Genomic DNA, 22,256 nt, shown 5'->3' on the forward strand with positions numbered 1-22,256 from the left:
TTTGCTACAAGCTCAAAAAATCCAATATTACAAATAAAGAATTATAGAGAATGGTTAAATGTGATTCAGTGCAAGTCTGCAAGGTTAGGTGAACATTCAAAAATATCAATTAATGCAACCCATGATATTGACAAGCTATTGAAGAAAAATATGTCAATGCACATAGGAAAAACACTTCATACTTTAAAAACCAATTAGTAATAAAAAATATTAAGTTAGGAATAGATGTGAATTACTTAAACTTGATAAGGAACCTTTAAAACAAAAGCATACTGTCATTATCAGCCTTAAACGTGAAAGACTGAATAAATAAAATATTTCCTGTTTGTAGATGTCATGACTATCTATGTAGAAATCCCCAAAACTATACAAATCCTTAGAACTGACAAGTGAGTTCGACAAAGTTGACAGATACAAGATCAATATACAAAAATCATCTTTCCACGATTAGGAGTTCTATTTGCTGGCATATTGAGTGCAGCACTTTCACAGATAACTCAACTGGAATTCCATCACCTCCACTAGTTTTGTTTGTGGTGATGCTTCCTAAGGCCCACTTGATTCACATTCCAGGATGTCTTGCTCTTGGTGAGTGATCACACCATTGTGATTATCTTGGTCGTGGAGATCTTTTTTGTACAGTTCTTCTGTGTATTCTTGCCACCTCTTCTTAATATCTTCTGCTTCTGTTAGGTCCCTACCATTTCTGTCCTTTATTGAGCCCATATTTGCATGAAATGTTCCCTCGGTATCTCTAATTTTCTTGAAGAGATCTCTAGTCTTTCCCATTCTACTGTTTTGCTCTATTTCTTTGCATTGATTGCTGAGGAAGGCTTTCTTATCTCTCATTGGTATTCTTTGGAACTCTGAATTCAAATGGGTATATCTTTCCTTTTCTCCTTTGCTTTTCACTTCTCTTCTTTTCACAGCTATTTGTAAGGCCTCCTCAGACAATCATTTTGCTTTTTTTGCATTTCTTTTTCTTGGGGATGGTCTTGATCCCTGTTTCCTGTACAATGTCACAAACCTCCATCCATAGTTCATCAGGCACTCTGTCTATTAGATCTAGTCCCTTAAATCTATTTGTCACTTCCACTGTATAACCATAAGGGATTTGATTTAGGTCATACCTGAATGGCCTAGTGGTTTTCCCTGCTTTCTTCAATTTAAGTCTGAATATGACAATAAGGAGTTCATGATCTGAGCCACATTCAGCTCCTGATCTTGTTTTTGCTGACTGTATAGAGCTTTTCCATTTTTGGCTGCAAAGAATATAATCAATCTGATGTTGGTGTTGACCATCTGGTGATGTCCGTGTGTAGAGTCTTCTCTTGTGTTGTTGGAAGAGGGTGATTTCTATGACCAGTGTTTTCTCTTGCCCAAACTCTATTAGCCTTTGCCCTGCTTCATTCTGTAATTCAAGGCCAAATTTGCCTGTTACTCCAGGTGTTTCTTGACTTCCTACTTTTGCTTTCCAGTTCCCTATAATGAAAAGGACATCTTTTTCGAGAGAGAACCAGAGAAAGAGCCTATTAAGAAGAGCCCTTTTGGGGTCAGAGCTAACCTCAAAGACTACCTTTGCCCGAGTTTAATTGGGTAACACTGCTGAGCAATGTATGCTTTAAGGGCATTGTAAAATATAATAGCAATCAGCTTGTAATTTGTGAATCCCAGAATGTAACACCAGATGAAACTGATAGCTTTATAATCAGGGAAGTGAAGTCACTCAGTCGTGTCCGACTCTTTGCAACCCCATGGACTATAGCTTATTAGGGTCCTCTGTCCATGGGATTCTCCAGGCAAGAATACTGGAGTGGGTTGTCATTTCCTTCTCCAGGGGAACTTCCCAACCCAGGGATCGAACCCGGGTCTCCCGCATTGCTGGCGGGAGCTTTATCGTCTGAGCCACCAGGGAAGCCCAATCAGGGAAAGAGATAGTCAAAGTGAGCCTGAAGGCTTTGCCATCCAAGCTGCTGCTACTGCTGAGTCACTTCAGTCATGTTCAACATTGTGTGACCCTATGGACTACAGCCCACCAGGTTTCTCTGTCCATGGGATTCTCTAGACAAGGGTACTGGAGTGGCTTGCCATGCCCTCCTCCAGGAGATCTTCCCAGCCTAGGGATCAAACCTGGCTCTCCTGCATTACAGGCAGATTCTTTACCACTGAGCCGCCAGGGAAGTCCCATGGCCTCCAAGAAGTAACACCAAAGGCTTCCCACTGCAGAGAAATAAACTTCACTAAAATAGGCTAATCAAGTCACAAAGTGAATAGTTATAATTCAAACCCACAGGAACAAATGAACAGAATCAGACAGTAAATATCAATATAATAAACTTTATATATGTGCTCTCTTTAATTTTCTCAGCTTCTTTAAAACATAAAATTTTGTAAAATAACAATAATATATTGGGGGTTTTAGCATGTAAAGATATGATATGTATGAAATAATAGCACAGAAAAGAAAATGGAATGTAGTTATATAAGGGTAACATTTCTATACCTGACTGGAATTGTTAGTACAAATCTAAAGTAGATTCTTCAAGATCTCTTCAAGAAAATTAGAAATACCAAACAAACATTTCCAGCAAAGATGGGCACAATAAAGGACAGAAATGGTATGGACCTAACAGAAGAAGAAGATATTAAGAAAAGGTGGCAAGAATACACAGAAGAACTATACAAAAAAGATCTTCACAACCCCCATAATCACGATGGTGTGATCACTCACCTACAGCCAGACGTCCTGGAAAGTGAAGTCAAGTGGGCCTTAGGAAGCATCACCATAAACAAAGCTAGTGGAGGTGATAGAATTCCAGATGAGCTCTTTCAAATTATGAAATATGATGCTGTGAAAGCACTGCACTGAATATGCCAGCAAATTTGGAAGACTCAGCAGTGGCCACAGGACTGGCAAAGATCAATTTTCATTCCAATCCCAAAGAAAGGCAATGCCAAAGAATGGTCAAACTACTGCACAATTGCACTCATCTTACATGCTAGTAAAGTAGTGCTCAAAATTCTCCAAGCCAGGCTTCAGCAATATGTCAACTGTGAACTTCCAGATGTTCAAGCTGGATTTAGAAAAGGCAGAAGAACCAGAGATGAAATTGCCAGCATCCGCTGGATCATCTTAAAAGCAAGAGAGTTCCAGAAAAACATCTATTTCTGCTTTATTGACTATGCCAAGGCCTTTGACTGCATGGATCACAGTAAACTGTTGAAAATTCTGAAAGAGATGGGCATACCAGACCATCTGACCTGCCTCTTGAGAAACCTGTATGTGGGCCAGGAAACAACAGTTAGAACTGGACATGGAACAACAGACTGGTTCCAAATAGGAAAAGGAATACGTCAAGACTGTATATTGTCACCCTGCAGAGTACATCATGAGAAAGGCTGGGCTGGATGAAGCACAAGCTGGAATCAAGATTGATGGGAGAAAAATCAATAACCTCAGATATGCATATGACACCACCCTTATGGTAGAAAGGAAAGAAGAACTGATAAGCCTCTTGATGAAAGTGAAAGAGGAGAGTGAAAATGTTGGCTTAAAACTCAACATTCAGAAAACTATGATCATGCCATCTGGTCTCATCACTTCATGCAAATAGATGGGGAAACAGTCTAAACAGTGGCTGACTTTATTTGGGGGGGCTCCAAAATCACTGCAGCTTGTGACTGCAGCCATGAAATTAAAAGAAACTTACTCCTTGGAAGGAAAGTTATGACCAACCTAGACAGCATATTCAAAAGAAGAGACATTACTTTGTCAACAAAGATGTGTCTAGTCAAGGCTATGGTTTTTGCAGTAGTCATGTATGGATGTGAGAGTTGGACTTTAAAGAAAGCTGAGCATCGAAGAATGGATGCTTTTGAACTGTCATGTTGGAGAAGACTCTTGAGAGTCCCTTGGATTGCATGGAGTTCCAACCAGTCCATCCTAAAGGAGATCAGTCCTGGGTGTTCATTGGAAGGACTGATGTTGAAGCTGAAACTCCAATACTTTGGCCACCTGATGCGAAGAGCTGACTCATTTGAAACGACCCTAATGCTGGGAAAGATTGACGGCAGGAGGTGAAGCAGCCTGCAGAGGATGAGATGGTTGGATGGCACTAACTCAGTGGACATGAGTTTGTGTGAACCCCGGGAGTTGGTGAAGGGCAAAGAGGCCTGGTATACTGCAGTTCATGGGGTCACAAAGAATCGGACACGACTGAGCGACTGAACTGAACTGAAAGTAGATTCTAATAGTTGTATATGGAAAGCCCTAGAGCAACCACTATGGAAATATCTCAAAAATATATAGTAAAAAAAATATTTAAAGGAATTAAATATTAAACTAGGTAAAATTAACACAAAAGAAAGGAGGAATATGGGGAAATGACATAATCTATATAGAAAATTTTAAAATGGTACATTTAAATCCAACTACATAAATAATAATATTAAATATTAATGGATCAAGCAATCTAAGAAAGAGGTGGAAAATGTCTGACTGGATTAAAAAAAAATAAAAAACCAAGATCCGGGTTTATGATGCCTACAGAAAATACACTTTAGATTTTAAGATACAGATAGATTAAAAGTAAAAGAATGTAAAAAGTATATCACAAAAAGAGCAACCAGAAGAAAGATGAAGTGGCTATACTAATATCAGATGAAAAGATGTTAAAAAACATTGCTAGAGATATGTAGCAATCAGTGTAGAACTCTGAGACCTTGGTCTTGTTTTCAGTAAACATTCCACTCCATTGTCCTGAAATCCTCTAATGTGTCTTTCTGTGAAGTTGCTCAGTCGTGTCCGACTCTTTGCGACCCCATGGACTGTAGACCACCAGGCTCCTCCATCCATGGAATTTTCTAGGCAAGAGTACTGGAGTGGGTTGCCATTTCATTCTCCAGGGTATTGTCCCAGCCCAGGAATTGAACCTGGGTCTCCTGTATTGCAGGCAGACGCTTTACCGTCTGAGCCTGTCTTTAGTCTGATAAATTATCAGCACTCAGATCCAAGAAAGGGCAGTAATTAGCTTCTGTTCCAAATGCCTGGGAAAAACAACCAGTGATCATTAATCTTAAGCCCATATATCTGGTAAAATGTCTAGGGGGTGTTAGAAAGGGTGATGTTAATCCAAGGATCAAGGGAAGCCATAAAGTTGTTAAATATCTTGAATTTTAAATTGATTGGGTAGACACCCATGATTTAAGGAAGGATATAAAAACTGCTGTAAGTCCCACCTTGGCGGGGGGGGGGGGGGGGGACTCTTTACTCCCCGTCTATGCTGAGAGCTTTGTACTTTCCTCCTCTTTAATAAATCCTATTTGCTTGCTACCTTGAGTGTTTGCTCATGGATTCCATTCTTTGGGTCTGTGGACAAGAACTCAGATTCCCATCTCACTGGGAAGGGACAGCTATTAGCTGTGAAAAGACAGTCTGAAGGGACAGGTATAAGGACCTCCACAACTAGGAGTATCCTCAGAAAAAGCCCAGGACATCATAGAAGCAAAGTATCATTACCCAGTGCTGGGCAAGGGGACAGAGTCACCATTTGAAATCCTCCCCCCACCCACCAGCATCTGCAGGCACTGAGAGGAGTCCCCTTCTGAGCAGGGAGGGCTATCAGGTCAGGGTCTCCTCTGCCCTCTGGAGCTCTGGTTGCCTGAGCACCAATCATCCCAAAGCCTCCTTGGGAATCACCACTGGGTGCCTCTCTCTGGGACAAGAGTCTGCCAATGCTGGTGGGGACTGAGTGCTAAAGTGTGGGGTTGGTAGAATTGATTCAGGGAGAGGAACAAGGTTGACTGTGTGGATACAGCAAAGGGAACAGGAGGGAAAGGGTGCACAGCCATGAATGCTCCTAGACAAGGCATAGTGTGCCTGGAAACTAAGGCACCACTGTTGAGATACATGTATGGGGGCTAGGTCACCATCACCTCCACACGCCAGAAACTGCTTCTATATGCACTGTTCAGTTCAGTTCAGTTGCTCAGTCATTTCCGACTCTTTGTGACCCCATTGACTGCAGCATACCAGGCCTCCCTGTTCATCACCAACTCCCGGATCTTACTCAAATTCATGTCCATCGAGTCGCTGATGCCATCCAACCGTCTCATCATCTGTCATCCCCTTCTCCTCCCACCTTCAATCTTTCCCAGCATCAGAGTCTTTTCAAATGAGTCAGCTCTTCACAACAGGTGGCCAAAGTATTGGAATTTCAGCTGCAGCATCAGTCCTTCCAATGAATATTCAGGACTGATTTCCTTTAGGATAGACTGGTTGGATCTCCTTGCAGTCCAAGAGACTATCAAGAGTCTTCTCCAACACCACAATTCAAAAGCATCAATTTTTCAGCACTCAGCTTTCTTTATAGTCCAACTCTCATATCCTTACATGACTATTGGAAAAAACCATAGCTTTGACTAGACAGAATTTTGTTGGCAAAGTAATGTCTCTGCTTTTTAATATGCTGTCCAAGTTGGTCATAGTTTATCTTCCAAGGAGCAAGCATCTTTTAATGTCATGGCTGCAGTCACCATCAGCAGTGATTTTGGAGCCCAAGAAAATAAAGTTTGTCACTGTTTCCATTGTTTCCCCATCTACTTGCTGTGAAGTGATGTGGCCGGATAGCATGATCATAGTTCTTTGAATGTTGATCTTTAAGCAAACTTTTTCACTCTCCTCTTTCACTTTCATCAGGAGACTCTTTAGTTCTTCTTCATTTTCTGCTATAAGGGGGGGGTGTCATCTGCATATCTGAGGTTATTGATATTTCTCCTAGCAATCTTGATTCTAGCTTGTGCTTCATCCAGCCTGGCATTTTGAATGATGTACTCTGCATATAAGTTAAATAAGCAGGGTGAGTACATATAGCTTGATGTACTACTTTCCTGATTTGGAAAGAGTCAGTTGTTCCATGTCTGGTTCTAACTGTTGCTTCTTGACCTGCATACAGATTTCTCAGGAGGCAGGTTAGGTGGCCTGGTATTCCCATCTCTTGAAGAACTTTCAACAGTTTGTTGTCATCCACACAGTCAAAGGCTGTGGTGTAGTCAATGAAGCAGAAAAAGATGATTTTCTGGAACTCTCTTGCTTTTTCAGTGATCCAGCGGATGTTGGCAATTTGATCTCTGGTTCCTTTGCCTTTTCTAAATCCAGCACTGTGGAGCTAGCTTATTTAAAACTGCTTGTTGGTCCCTGCTACTGCAAGCAACTATTGCACACCCCAGCCAGTGAGTAAGTGTGCCCCAAGAAGCCACTACTGATGCTGAGCAGGGCCCTGTGGGACGCCTGACATGGAGGCCTTTTTGTCCCTCATTTCCTACAGACAAGACTCCAGCCTCCATGCTCTTCTTTCAGTTTCAAAGGTCAGAACAGTTGCTAACCAAAGAAGGAACAGCAATGAAACCACCTGAGGCAAGATTAAAGGACCAGAGGGGCTCATCAAAATTAGGAGGCTGGACCACCTAAGAACTTGCACACACCCTAATTGCGTTGAAGAAAGAATACAAGACTGTTATTGCATTTATCCTTATCACAAACTCCTGCCTGACTATATAACCTTTCCCTACTCACCAAGATTTGTAAGATGGCAGTGCAAAAGGACATGCACTCATCTTCTCCTGTGAGAACTACAAAATTACAACTCACTGCTGAACAACAATCAACAGGAGAATGTTGGATCCCAGCAAAAAAGATACCCTACATCCAAGGGCAAAGGAGAAGTCCCAGCAAGATGATAGAAAGGGAAAAATCACATTTAGAATCAAACCCCATGCCAGCCAGAAATGCTTGGAGGGCTCAAATAAAACCTTGTGCACAGCAGGAGATCCTACAGAGACTGAGTCAGTCCTGCCTTTGCATGTTTGAGTGTCTCCTGTGGAGGTACAGGCCCTGCAGGGGCTCTGGGTGCAGGAGACCTGGTTATGGCATAAGCCCACTTGCAAGAGGTTGCCATCAACTCCACCATAGAGCCACCAGAACTTACACAGGACTGAGGAAACAGATTCTTGGAGGCCACAAACAAAACTTTTTGTGCACCAGGACCCAGGAGAAAGGAGCAGTGACCCCACAAAAGACTGACCCAGACTTGCCCATGAGTGTCCAGGAGTCTCTGGTGGAGGCATGGGTTGGTGGTGGCCTGCTGCATGGTCGGGGGCACTGAGTTCAGTGCGTGCACTGGACCTTTTGAAGGAGCTCACCATGATCTTCACTATGTCCACATTAGTTTGGCCTCAGTTCAAATAACAGGGAGGGAACACAGCCCCACCCATCAACAGAAAATTGGATTAAAGATGGCCCTTCCCATCACACAAGACCCAGTCCCCCCCCTCCCCCCACCAATCAGTCTCTAACATCAGGAAGCTACCATAAACCTCTTATCCTTATCCATCAGAGAGCAAACAAAAGGAAAACCACAACCACAGAAAACTAAACAAACTGATGACATGGACCACAATCTTGTCTAACTCAAGGAAACTATGAGCCATGCCATGTAGTGCCACCCAAGACAGATGGGTCATGGTGGAGAGTTCTGATAAAACATGGTCCACTGTGGAAGGGCATGACAAACCACTTCAGTATTCTTGCCTTGAGAACCCCATGAACAGTATGAAAAGGCAAAAAGATAAGACACTGAAAGATGAACTCCCCAGGTCAGTAGGTGCCCAGTATGCTACTGGAATAAAGTGGAGAAAACAACTCCAGAAAGAATGAAGAGATGGAGCCAAAGCAAAAACACCCACTTGGGGATGTGACTGGTGATTTAAGTAATGTCTGGTGCTGTAAAGAACAATATTGCTTAGGAACCTGTAATGTTAAGTCCATGAATCAAGGTAAATTGGAAGGGGTCAAACAGGAGATGACAACAGTGAACATCAACATATCAGGAATCAGTGAACTAAAATAGACTGAAATGGGTGAATTTAACTCAGATGACTATTATATCTACTACTGTAGGCAAGAATCCATTTGAAGAAACGGAGTAGTCATCATAGTCAACAAAAAAGCCCAAAATGCAGTACTTGGATGCAATCTCAAAAATGACAGAATGATCTCTGTTCATTTGCAATGCAAAGCATTCAATACCACAGTAATCCAAGTCTATGCCCCAACCAGTAATGCTGAAGAAGCTGAAGTTGAATGTTTTTATGATGACCTACAAGATTTTCTAGAACAAACACCCCTAAAATATGTCCTTTTCATTATGGGGGACTGGAATGCAAAAGTAGAAAGTCAAGAGATACCTAGAGTAACAGGCAAATTTGGCCTTGGAATACAGAATGAAGCAGGGCAAAGGCTAACAGAGTTTTGCCACGAGAATGCACTGGTCATAGCAAATACCTTCTTCCAACAACACAAGAGAAGACTCTACACATGGACATCACCAGATGGTCACTACTGAAATCAGATTGATTATATTCTTTGTAGCCAAAGATGGAGAAGCTCTATACAATCAGCAAAACAAGACTAGGAGCTGACTGTGGCTCAGAGCATGTCAAATTCAGACTTAAATTGAAGAAAGTAGGGAAAACCACCGTATCATTCAGGTATGACCTAAATCAAATCCCGTACAATTATACAGTGGCAGTGAGAAATAGATTCAAGGGATTAGAGATTCTTCTCAAGTGCAGATTGAACATCCTCTAGGATGACTATACTTTTAAAAAGGGACAAAACCAGCTGTTAGTGAAGATATAGAGAAATTAGAATCCTCATATATTACTTTTGGAAATATAAAACATGAATTCAGTTGAAAAACCAGCTTAGCAGTTTTTAAATCATTGTATTAATAGGTAGAATTACCAGAGGACTTAACATTTCTACTTCTATGTATATATTCAAGAGAAATGAAAAATGTGCCCACCCAAAAACTTGTACACAAATGTCCATGGCAACATTGTTCAAAAGTGGAAATAAACCAAATTTCCCTCAGTTCATATTTGAATTGGCTAAACAAAATTCTGTATATCTATATAATGGAATATTATTCAGCTTTAAAAAGGAATGAAGTATCTACACACGCTACAACATGGATTAACTGAAAATATTATGCCCAGTGGAAGAAGCCAGATACAAAAGAGCATATACTGTATGATTCCATTAATGTGAAATGTCCAGAATAGACAAATCTATGGTGACAATAAGTAGATTTTAGTGGTTTGCCAGTGGCTAAAGGGAGGGGGGAATCTGGAATGACACTAAAGCGTATGGGGTTTCTTTGGGAGAGTGTGATGAAAATGTTCTGGAATTAGTAATGATGGTACATAACCACGTGAATATACTAAAAACTACTAAGTTGTACACTTTAAAATAATGAGTTTTATGGTATGTGTATTATATCTCTATTAGAAACATTTTTCTTACAGGCCATCATTTAAAAGTCTATAAATGATGGAGAGGATGTGGAGGAAAAGGAACCCTCCTATGCTATTGGTTGTAATGTAACCTGGTACAGCCACTATGGAGAACAGCATGGAGGTTCCTTAAAAAACTAAACATAGAGTTGCCATATGATCCAACAATCCCATTCCTGGGCATAAACCCAGAGAAAAATCTAGTTTGAAAAGACACATGCATCCTTATGTTCACAGCAGCACTATTTACAATAGCCAAGACACAGAAGCAACCTAAATGTCCATCAACAAATGAATGAAAAAAAAAAAAAAACCAAACAAACAGATGAATGAATAAAGAAGATGTGATACATATATACCATGGAATGTTGGAGAAGGCAATGGCAACCCACTCCAGTACTCTTGCCTGGAAAATCCCATGGACGGAGGAGCCTGGTAGGCTGTAGTCCATGGGGTCACGAAGAGTCGGACACTTACTGAGCGACTTAACTTTCACTTTCATGCATTGGAGAAGGAAATGGCAACCCACTCCAGTGTTCTTGCCTGGAGAATCCCAGGGATGGTGGAGCCTGGTGGGCTACCATCTGTGGGGTCGCACAGAGTCAGACATGACTGAAGCGACTTAGCAGCAGCAGCATGGAATGTTAGTCATGAAAAAGAATGAAATAATACCGTTTGCAGCAACATGATGAACTTAGAAATTATCATGTTAAGTGAAGTAAGCCAGAGAACAAGTGTCATATGATATCACTTATAAGTAGAATAAAAAAATGATACAAGTGAACTTATTTACAAAACAGAAATAGACTTACAAACATAAAAGAAACATGGTTACCAAAGAATATAGTGGAGTTAGGAGAGAGATAAATTAGGAGTTTGGAATTAATATATGTAACCCTATATAAAATAGATAAACAACAAGGGCTTACCGTATAGTACAAGGAACTATAATCAATATCTTATAATAACCTCTAATGAAAAAGAACCTGCAAAAGAATGTATAGAATATATATATATATATACACATATACATATATATTCTGAATTGCTCACAGTTGAAACTAACACATTATAAGTTAACTACACTTCACTAAAATGGTAAAAACATTATTTGAAAGTGTATAAATGATATACTAGGTAAATATAAAGCTAAATAAAGTAAATATACATATAATAATGTCAGAAAAAATTGTAGGACAAAATGTTAATTATACTAGATTAGCAGAAATTTCCTTACACGTTGATAAATATTCACTTTACCAGAAATATATAGCAATTTTAAATTTGTAGCTATTTACAAAGATTCAAAATTGACATAGTTACAAGGAGACATCAAATTTTTCATATCAACAAGCAGACAAAATCCTGGAAGAATACTAATTGAAGTATATAGTATTCTTAATCGAATTGTAAAATGTATATATTTTTTCAAGTGCTCATGGAATTTTTACCAAAAATTACCATATGTTGGTCCATAAAGCAAATCTCAATAGATATCAAAGAACTGAAATCATACAGTTTGTTCTTGAAGAAGGATGGAATCAGACAGGAAATGGTAAGGCCACTGATCTAGCAAAACAGAAGCTGGCCCAAGGGTTTGGCACCAATTTCTAGAGGACTCCTTCTGTGTCAGGAATTAACTCTTCAGTTGCTAGATGATAATCTATAGGTCTTAGCAGTCCTGAGAAAGGGACTGAGGTGGCCAGGGCAACTGAGTGATATAGAAACTAAGAAAGCCCTGAGCAGTGTCTATTTACCAAATAGTCTGGAAATACTTTAAAAATTCATATGTCCATACAACTGTGCATCTGTAGAATACCAATCTGTTTCATATGATAATTATAGCATCAGATGCTTATATTTAAAAGGAAGGAAGTATGAAAATTAATAAACTGTGCATCCAACCCCAGAAGTTAAAAAAGAAAAACAGAGTAAGTAAAAAAAAAAAAAGTATAAAAAAAGAATAATGATGAGGAAAATGGCTAAATAAAAAGCCAGAGACATAACAGAAAGAATCAGAAGGCCAAAAGTCGATTATTTTTTAAAATTTATAAAAGTGACAAACTTATGGCAATATTGATTAAGAATAAAAAAAGAAGGTACAAATAAACAAGTATAAGAGGATATAATTGCAAATAGAGATTTTAAAAATATGGATGTAAGTTTATGCAAATAAATTTGAAAAGTGATGTGAAATAGAATAATTCCTAAAAAAACATAATTTAACAAAACTGACAAGAAGGAATAGCAAACTTGAATGATTCTGTAACTATTCAAAAGATTATATCAATTAATTTTTTTCTCACAAAGAAAACACCTGGTCTGATGTTTTTACCTGGAAGTTGTGCCAAATATTTAAAGAACAAATAGTTCCTTGAATAACCTCTGTCAGAAAATTGAATGAAAGGAAATAGTTCCCATTTCATTTTATGACACAAAAGTCAAACAGGGAACAATGAGAATGGAAAAAGTACAGATCAATCTCATTCATAAACAAAATGCCAAATCCCTAAATAAAATATTAATGAACAAAATCCAATATTTATCCTAAGACTGCAAGACAAATAAAAGACAAGAAAAATCTCTAGTGTAATTCACATTAACAGATTAAAACAGAAAAGCAATCTATCATCTCAGTGGATACAGAAAACGTGTTTATAAAATTCAACATCTACTCATTTTTAAAAAATCCTATTGGCAAACAAAGAACAAACTGGAACTTCCTTAACCTGTTAAGTGATATGTACAAAAAAATTACAGCAAACTTACTCAATGGTGAAACTTTAAAAACATTACCTTTAAAATTAAGTCCAATATAAACATGAGTAATTTTAACATTTTTATTTGACATTGGTGTTAACGTGTTGAAGGTAGGAGGTCCTAGCAGTGATGTAATATAAGAATAAGAGATTTTAAAAAGTAAGGATTGGAAGGGAAAATAGAAAGCTGTTATTTACACATAAATTATCAAAATTAAGTTTATCAAGTTTGCTAGTTGCAAATGCAACACACAAAAACCCCCACAATTATAGCTGTATACATTAGCAATAAAGTGGTATAAAATGTAACTTTCTATAAAGGTATACAATAGCAACAAAATAAACAAAAATTATAATGACACACAAGCCCTTTTCAATTATAAAACTTCACTTAACATTAAAAACTTCTAAATAGGGACACACCATATTTATAGAAGACTCAATATCACAAAGATGTTAACTTTCCTTAAACTGATATATAGATTGACTGTAATTCCAATTCCGATCAAAACACCAAAATTGTATATATGTGTGTAATTTGAAAAACTGATTCCAAAATTTATGGGGACAAAATTTTTCATTGTGTAATTGTTCATAACCCTAAACTAAAAATTACATAAATATATATCAACAGTAAAATGGATAAATAAATCATGGGATATTTGCAAAATGTAATATTATACAGCAAAGAGAATAAACAATTGCATGCAACAATATTATAGATGGCACAAAATATAATGTTGAATGAGAAAAAAAAGTCACAGATGAATATACACCGTTGTTCAAGAACTTTACACACTAATGCATTTAATTCTCAGAATAGTCATTAAAGAATTATGTACCTCTACCACCCCCAGGTCACTAAGTTTATTATATCTGTGGTCTGACATAATTCAGTCAATCACTTATGAGTCACTATCTTGTACACACAGATCCCCATGCTTTGCTATGGTGAGGGTAGAGTGGATGTAGCAAAGAGTTACCATTTACTGGGTATCTGCTATGTGCCAGGCTTCAAGCTTGATGCTGGGGATATGATGGCAAAAGACCACACACCCACCTTCTTGTTTAAATAATAACAGTAACATTGAGTACTTACTGTACACCTGACATTCTTCTGAGCATTTTATATGCTTTAGCTTTCTAATTCTCCCAACACTATTACTAACTTCTTTTTACCAATGAGGAAATGGAAGCACATGTAAGTTAAGAGGGATCCAGACATCCAGTGTCACAGAAGCAGGAGGTGGCAGAGCTGGGACTAAAAGCTAGGCAGTCTGAATCACTAAACACCCCAACAATGTGGGGAAGTAGGTATTAATTATGTCTTATAGCTGAGGAGAGACAAACTCTTAAAGTGAATGCATATTTATTTTGCATCCTCTGTATGACAGAGACTATATTATTCTTATTATTTCTCCAACTGAAAGACAAGAGTTCCCAGGAATATAAGGGCTCTAACTATAGAGGACCCAGGTATGCAGAGAGTGGCTTGCCTGCTTGCCAGCTTAACCCAATAGCCCCTTAGAAGGAATAAAAGTGGCTTGGTGGGTGAGGGTGGGATGTAATTTTCAGTCTCATCTGGGCTCCTTGATCTCCAGATGAGTAATTGAAACTGCTGATGGAGAGGAAAAGGAAGAACAAAAGGCTAGTTTTTTTTTTCCCTCTCTCCCTCCATCCATAACCTCCATTCTACATAGTATATTTAACATCCTGCATCTTCCTGGATCTTCCTCTCACTAGCTGTGAGCCTGGACCTCTTCTGTCATTAGCATAGTGGAAGCTTGGTCAGCTGGTCCTTAAGATGTCTGGGTCCCACAGTCCATAACTGTCTTATCTCCACCCACCTTATGGCTCCTCAGGTCAAAATTCTTGGGCTGCAAACACCTTGATCTGCAAACTGTCCCCTGTTATCTATGGAAAATGGTATAATCTACTTAAAAATATATTTACAGGTTTTGTTTGCTTTCCCCCTTTGACCCTAGTCTTTCTTAATTTTTCAAAGTGGACATTACACCAGTAGTCTATCCCTGGATGTCTTATCCCTCAAATTTCTAGAGCAGCAAATGTGTCCATATGTGCCATGAAGGCAATGCAGGAGACAGGGCACCAGTCTTTACCAACCCAGTTAGGCAGGACACCCAGCTTTTTCCAACCCAGTTAAACCCAGTTTCTCAAGGAGGCTTGAGAAAAGGGAGGAGCAAAGCTAACCAATGATATGGAACTGTTGTGTACCCAGCACCTGTCCTCTAAGAAACAATGCCAAGAACTTTATTTCACCCAAGTGCTATCAGACAGTACAGATTTCCAGACATTTAACTGAGGTCACCAAAATAAAACATTTAGGCTAGCACTGATCTAGAATAGTCAGATTTCAAACAAGAAGTATTCCAAATAAGCTCTGGATAAAAGAAAAACTTCCTAGTCAAAAATTCCTCTGATTAAGATGGTCTTTATGTAACCATCATTCTTTCTCTGTATTCACCTCTCTCTTTCTGTTTTTCTTTCTCTCCTTCTTTCTCTGTTTTTGACATTAGCATCTTGTTACCCCACAGCTATTTCATCCAGCTGCTCATCTATTCCAACTTTCAGGTTGGGGTGGGGATGGACAGGGGGCCATGTCCTTTGATCTTCTACACCCATTCTACCACCACCACCTTGAAGCCCACAGAAGCAAACCCCACTTACAGCCCCTCCTCTGTTGAAGCCTGCTGTTGCCGTTGTTGTGTGGAATCCAGATCTTCTGCAATCTGGTTTGGGTGAGCTCTCCCATCTCTTGAGACATCTTGGGCGTCACAGCTAATGACACTACTGTCCACAAGGTACCCGGCCTTACTTTCTGTCTTATTAGCTCTCTCTTCTTTTGCTGTGGCCACAGCAGGTGGTGGACAGAGTTGGGACAGCGAGGTGCGCTGGGGTTCTGAGCCCTTTTGTAGCCTGTTTCCAGCCTCTCTCTTGTCTCCTAGTTCTTGCCTTCCTCTGCTCTTGTATGTACCATTGAGGGCTTGGGTGCAGAGGAGAGGTTGGGCAGAGGTCAGCAGAGGCCTCTGAACTCCAAGGGCTGTGTACATAGGAGATAAGTTGGAGCCCAGCAAGGAAGGCAGCCAGCAAGACAGCCCAGATCTGGCCAATCACTTCCCTCCAATGAAGACAGGACTAGTAGAGTATGCAAATAAAAGACTGAAGATCATGTGCTTATGTCCTGTGTGAGGTGGGGAGGCAAAGGTGATGGAGTCAGATCTCAGCAGCTTTCATAGCTTTGCAATAAAAAAACAGGCCCAAGCAGAATGTCAAGCTCCAGACCAGAAACAGAGATCCACATCAGAAATGCAAGATTCCCAAATACAAGCACACAAACACAATATCCCTACTGAAAAAATGTTTTGAGCTAGCAGTCATCGTCCCGAACTGGAAGTGGAAGATTTACCGCCTCAATGCCTTCCCAAAGGCACTACAAACCTTTTCTTCCCCTGAATGCAGCTACTTTCCTATTGAGGGTCCTGCTTTCCTATAATGTGAAAGTGTGCTGCCTGGGACACTCTCAGAGAGATGGGCAATATTTGATCATCTTTATGCTCTCTCCAGCCAAGGCTAAATAAATCAGAGTAAACCTGACACCTTGGGAAGATACGTTCATGAAGCCATTGCTAGGGAGAGTCACAGTATGATTGCCAACTGTCATCAGGTCCTCTAGGGAGAAAGGAATTGGGATCTGACCCAGAACCTGACTAAAGTTCTTCATGCCAAGCCATGGGGATGGAGGCCTGGGGGGAGGCTGCAGCAAGCACACTGTGGGGAATAGGGAGCAATGGCCTCAAAGTAGGACAAGTCCATAGGCCAGAGCCATCCTACTCAGAATTCTCTCCTTTACCCTCCCCCCGACTGTTTTGAAACTTTTATGTGTAAAACTCATCTAACAGCATAGCTTACCTGGAAGATGTTCAAGTGTGCTCTTACTTCATTCTTTTGCAACCTTCCCACCCCTTGATAGACCTCCAGTGATTGGCTACATGGAAGCTCAGTTTCTTCCTCTGAGCTGGGCAACTTTGGGCCGGTCTCTTGGGGATATAAATCTCCAATTCCTGACCTCCAGTGCTCTCAGCTCCACTTTGCCTTTTAAGAAGTTCCCTAAAATACATTCTCATAATCCCAGTCTACCTAAGGGTTAGATTCCCTCCAGTTTCTGTGTATAGATCATACCAAACTTTCAATACATTTCAGAGCCTTCCCTTCTAAATGAATCTCTTGAGGCAGTGGATCACAGTGGTTAAAAGCATTGGGCTCTGGAGCCATGCTACCTGAGTGGAATTCCACCTCTTCCTCCTTGCTTAGGAGACCCTGAGCAGAACACAACTTTTCAGTGCCCCGGTGAAACGCTTTGTGTTTTCATCTCATAAGAGTATCTTAAGGTAGTTGAAGATTCGGTGTGTTAACACATATAAAGTAATCTGTGAAATGTTCAATATATATTATGTAACACTGTGATTCCCTCTGTGAAGTAAAAGATCAATCACCTCTTGGGCTAATCTACAATTTCTAATGTGATGGTGAGAATTCAGGAAACAGCAAAGAAACTTACAAAATTATGACAAAGCATTAGCATTTATAATAAAGAACTCATGCCAATCAATTAGAAAGATGAATTCATTTTTATTTTTTGGTTTTATGATACAGAAGACCCCTAGAAATTATTTCATTCAACTCTCTCAGGTAAGAAAATAGAGGCCTGAGAGGGGAAGTATTTTCTTAAGGTCCTATAGCAAATTAAATCTCCAAGTCAAGAATAAAACACTGGGGATCTAATTTCTCCAGTCCAGGGTTTTTCTTTGGTTTAACTGGTAAAAATAACTTGATTTAAGAATGTGGTCCTCCAGATTAGCTCATAACATTTAGAGTCCTAGAACTAGATTTTGGGAAGAGACACAATTCTCTTAATTCTAATAAGTCTCCTAACTGTATCACTCTGCTAATGCTAATAATCATAATAATAGTGCTTTACAAGTATGTTTTCCAAGGCCTACAAAGAAACATATTATTTTTCATAGTTGCTCCTTCCAAACATTCTCACTAGCCTCACAGGGAAACTGAGGTCTCAGGAGGGGAAGTGGCTTGTCTGATGTAATCAATCTAGTCATATGAACCCCTTTACTATGTTTACAATTTTGTCCTCATGACCCTGCATGAAAGATAATTTTAGCAGCAGGAAATCTGAGATAGGAGCTTAGCCGACTTTTGACAAGGTCTGAAAGGCAAACTTGGGGTCCAGGCTTGAAAACCCAAATTATAATTGCCTGGAACTAGCTCTGTATGTGTGTTTGTGTGTGCATGTGTATGTGTCTGTGTGTCTGTGTGTTTAACCACTGTTATCCATTGTGATCCCCAGAAGTAGGAAAACTCAACAAGCTTTATGGAAGGGCCTCAGCCCTGGTTCTTCTCAATCAAACCTACTTTTCCAGTCATTTATCTCTTTAGACTCCCATGGCTAAATTGTACCAGCTGACTCACTGGGCCCCCAAACTTACTGTGTACTTTTTTTGCCTCTGGGTATTTGCTCAGCCTGGAATGCCTTCTCTTCCTTTCCATTCTCAATGAAATATGACTCAATTTTCTAGGCTGGGCTCAATTCTCACCTCCTCTGAGAAGCGTTGGCTTTGGTCCCCACATTGCTTATATGCTTCTGTTTATGTGAGCAAGTATCAACCTGTGTTTTGCCAGTCTACTTTCCTACTAGATTCTGATCTCCTTAAGGATAGATACTGGATCTCAGTTATCTGTGATCTGTTTCCAGATGTCCAGCTCAGGCCTTGGAACAGAGGATACTTGCTTAATCTATATCTCTCTGCCTGGATGAGATGAACATGTGTACAAATAATCCCCATTCAACAAGATAAGTTTTATTAAAAGGGAGCTATTCAGGGAACTGGGAGTCGGGGAAATAACTTGGTCTGAAGGTAGAAGCAAAATGGCTGTCAGTGGAGGCCTTACAAATAGCTGTGAAAAGAAGGGAAGCAAAAAGAAAAGGAAAGATATACCCTTTGAATGCAGAGTGCCAAAGAATAGCAAGGAGAGATGAGAAAGCCTTCCTCAGCGATCAATGCAAAGAAATAGAGGAAAACAATAGAATGGGAAAGACTAGAGATCTCTTCAAGGAAATTAGACATACCAAGGGAACATTTCATGCAAAGATGGAAATGGTATGGACCTAACAGAAGATATTAAGAAGAGGTGGCAAGAACACACAGAAGAACTATACAAAAAAGATATTCATGGCCCAGATAACCACCATGGTGTGATCACTCACCTAGAGCCAGACATTGTGGTATGTGAAGTCAAGTGGGCCTTAGAAAGCATCACTATAAACAAAACTAGTGGAGGTGATGGAATTCCAGTAGAGCTATTTCAAATCCTGAAAGATGATGCTGTGAAAGTGCTGCACTCTATATGCCAGCAAATTTGGAAAACTCAGCAGTGGCCACAGGACTGGAAAAGGGCAGTTTTCATTCCAATTCCAAGGAAAGGCAATGACAAAGAATGCTCAAACTACCACACAATTGCACTCATCTCACACACTAGTAAATTAATGCTCAAAATTCTCCAAGCCAGGCTTCAGCAATACGTGAACCGTGAACTTCCAGATGTTCAAGCTGGTTTTAGAGAAGGCAGAGGAACCATAAATCAATTTCCCAACATCTGCTGTATCATCTTAAAAGCAAGAGAGTTCCAGAAAAACATCTATTTCTCCTTTATTGACTATGCCAAAGCCTTTGACTGTGTGGATCACAATAAACTGTGGAAAATTCTGAAAGAGATGGGCATACCAGACCACCTGACCTGCCTCTTGAGAAACCTGTATGCAGGTCAGGAAGCAACAGTTAGAACTGGATATGGAACAACAGACTGGTTCCAAATAGGAAAAGGAGTACGTCAAGGCTGTATATTGTCACCCTGCTTATTTAACTTGTATGCAGAATACATCATGAGAAATGCTGGGCTGGAAGAAGCACAAGCTGGAATCAAGATTGCCGGGAGAAATATCAATAACCTCAGATATGCAGATGACACCACCCTTATAGCAGAAAGTGAAGAAGAACTAAAAAGCCTCTTGATGAAGGTGAAAGAGGAGAGTGAAAAAGTTGGCTTAAAGCTCAACATTCAGAAAACTAAGATCATGGCATTCAGTCCCATCACTTCATGGCAAATAGATGGGGAAACAGTGGAAACAGTGACTGGCTTTATTTTTCTGGGCTCCAAAATCACTGCATATGGTGATTGCAGCCATGAAATTAAAAGGCGCTTGCCTCTTGGAAGGAAAGTTATGACCAACCTAGACAGCATATTGAAAAGCAGAGACATTACTTTGCCAACAAAGGTCCATCTAGTCAAGGCTATGGTTTTTCCAGTGGTCATGTATGGATGTGAGGGTTGGACTATAAAGAAAGCTGAGTGCTGAAGAATTGATGCTTTTGAACTGTGGTGTTGGAGAAGACTCTTGAGAGTCCCTTGGACTTCAAGGAGATCCAACCAGTCCATCCTAAAGGAGATAAGTCCTGGGTGTTCATTGGAAGGACTGATGCTGAAGCTGAAACTCCAGTACTTTGGTCACCTCATGCAAAGAGCTGACTCATTTGAAAAGACCCTGATGCTGGGAGGGATTGGGGGCAGGAGGAGAAGGGGATGACAGAGGATGAGATGGTTGGATGGCATCACCGACTCATTGGACACGGGTTTGGGTGGACTCTGGGAGTTGGTGATGGACAGGGAGGCCTGGTGTGCTGCAGTTCCTGGGGTCACAAAGAGTCGGACATGATTGAGCGTCTGAACTGAACTGAAGGTAGAAGGTGGTAGGAGAATCTAGAGACTTTCTCAACTCTGAATGGGGGAAAACAAAAAGAACTAAAGAATGAAGCCCCCTCACTCCCCAAAATGATCCAAATAACTGGTTACAGAAAAAGAAAGTTTCACTCAGTATCAGAAACCCACTTACCCTAACTCAAGACTAAGAGTTGAACCACAAATTCTAATTTGGGATTAACTGTATAGACGAAAGAATGAAGTGTGACTTTCTGAGGCATGCAGATTCTGATCATCTTCCCAAAGTATGGAATTTATGGAAGAATTTCATTAAAAGCAATATCAAGACAGTACTGATGGGTATCAAAATCACAAATGGAGTCTCCTTATTCGTAATTCTTGGAGTGTATGGATGTGAATGCATTCGTGTTAGAGTGAGGACGGAAATTGTATGCTTATAGGTCAGGTGTCTATATGTGTATATTAGGCCTTTTGTGGCAGCAGCCTAGGAGCCATTTCTTTCTTAGCCACTTCCCTTACCTACTATCCTCTCACTACTTTCAGTGCCATGCCTGGAGCCCAAGGTTTGCACTCCACAGACCACAGTCACTCAGGGAGAAGAGAGTTGTGGGTGGTATTGCCTGTGGAGGCTACAGAAAAGGTAAGATCACTAACACAGAGCATGGAAATTCTGAAATATTTCCAAAGAGCTTTGGTTCCTCTCATCCTACTCTTCTTCACCTTGTTACAGCCCTCTGAGGGAAATAGGATAGGGACTTTAATTTTATTTTAGTGAGGAGGCTACTGAAGCCCAAAGAAGCTAAAAGCTTGTTCAAAGTGCCACAGCAAACCAGTCCTACTTTATACACCAGTTGGCAGTTAAGAAATATAATATCTATCATCCAGTTTTTTTTTTTTTAAACTGGAGTAGACCAAGTTAGAGAGACTTCTAAAAGTGCTAGGGAACTGCCCTTTGGGCCAGTGTTCCACAAAGACAGGTCAGAATGGATGGTAGATAATGAGATATAGAAATTACATTAATCCTAAACTTCCCATACACTTTAGTGAGCAGTTCAAGTGACTGCCTACACTAAGAAAAATTTCCAGAGAACCTAAAGAATTGATTTATATTTGTATTAACTCTTATCTATTTTTCTTCTGTCTCACTTACCTGTTCTCCTAGAGGCTTTTTCTTCCATCGCTAATTATCCGACACACGACTCTTGCATTTAGACCCCCAAAGCAGGTCCAGAGGGTGGCATCAAACAGGGAGTCTGGAGGTGCTTGTTGATTCTCTGGGAAGGCTGGGAAGTACCCTTGGTAAGAGGGGCAGTGTACCCGCTGTTGAAATAT

At 40.1% G+C, this 22,256-nt stretch overlaps 1 protein-coding gene across 5 annotated transcripts in view; it reads right to left on the reverse strand.

Moving 5' to 3' along the window:
• Positions 1 to 22,256, reverse strand: part of PFKFB1 (6-phosphofructo-2-kinase/fructose-2,6-biphosphatase 1) — a 108,387-nt gene extending 86,131 nt beyond the window's left edge. For 2 of the 5 annotated variants that reach the window (XM_055565026.1, XM_055565022.1), the window contains exons 1-2: positions 22,075 to 22,189; positions 15,801 to 16,369 (exon numbers count right to left, since the gene is read on the reverse strand). In XM_055565026.1, the coding sequence (XP_055421001.1) occupies positions 15,801 to 15,897 (97 nt within the window). In that variant the 5' untranslated portion in view covers positions 15,898 to 16,369; positions 22,075 to 22,189. Of the gene's footprint in view, positions 1 to 15,800; positions 16,370 to 22,074 lie in introns of all 5 variants that reach the window. The other 3 variants (XM_055565023.1, XM_055565024.1, XM_055565025.1) reach the window with 3 other exon arrangements.

The sequence above is a fragment of the Bubalus kerabau genome, chromosome X, assembly GCF_029407905.1.
Source record: "Bubalus kerabau isolate K-KA32 ecotype Philippines breed swamp buffalo chromosome X, PCC_UOA_SB_1v2, whole genome shotgun sequence".
Classification (NCBI taxonomy): Eukaryota; Metazoa; Chordata; class Mammalia; order Artiodactyla; family Bovidae; genus Bubalus; species Bubalus kerabau.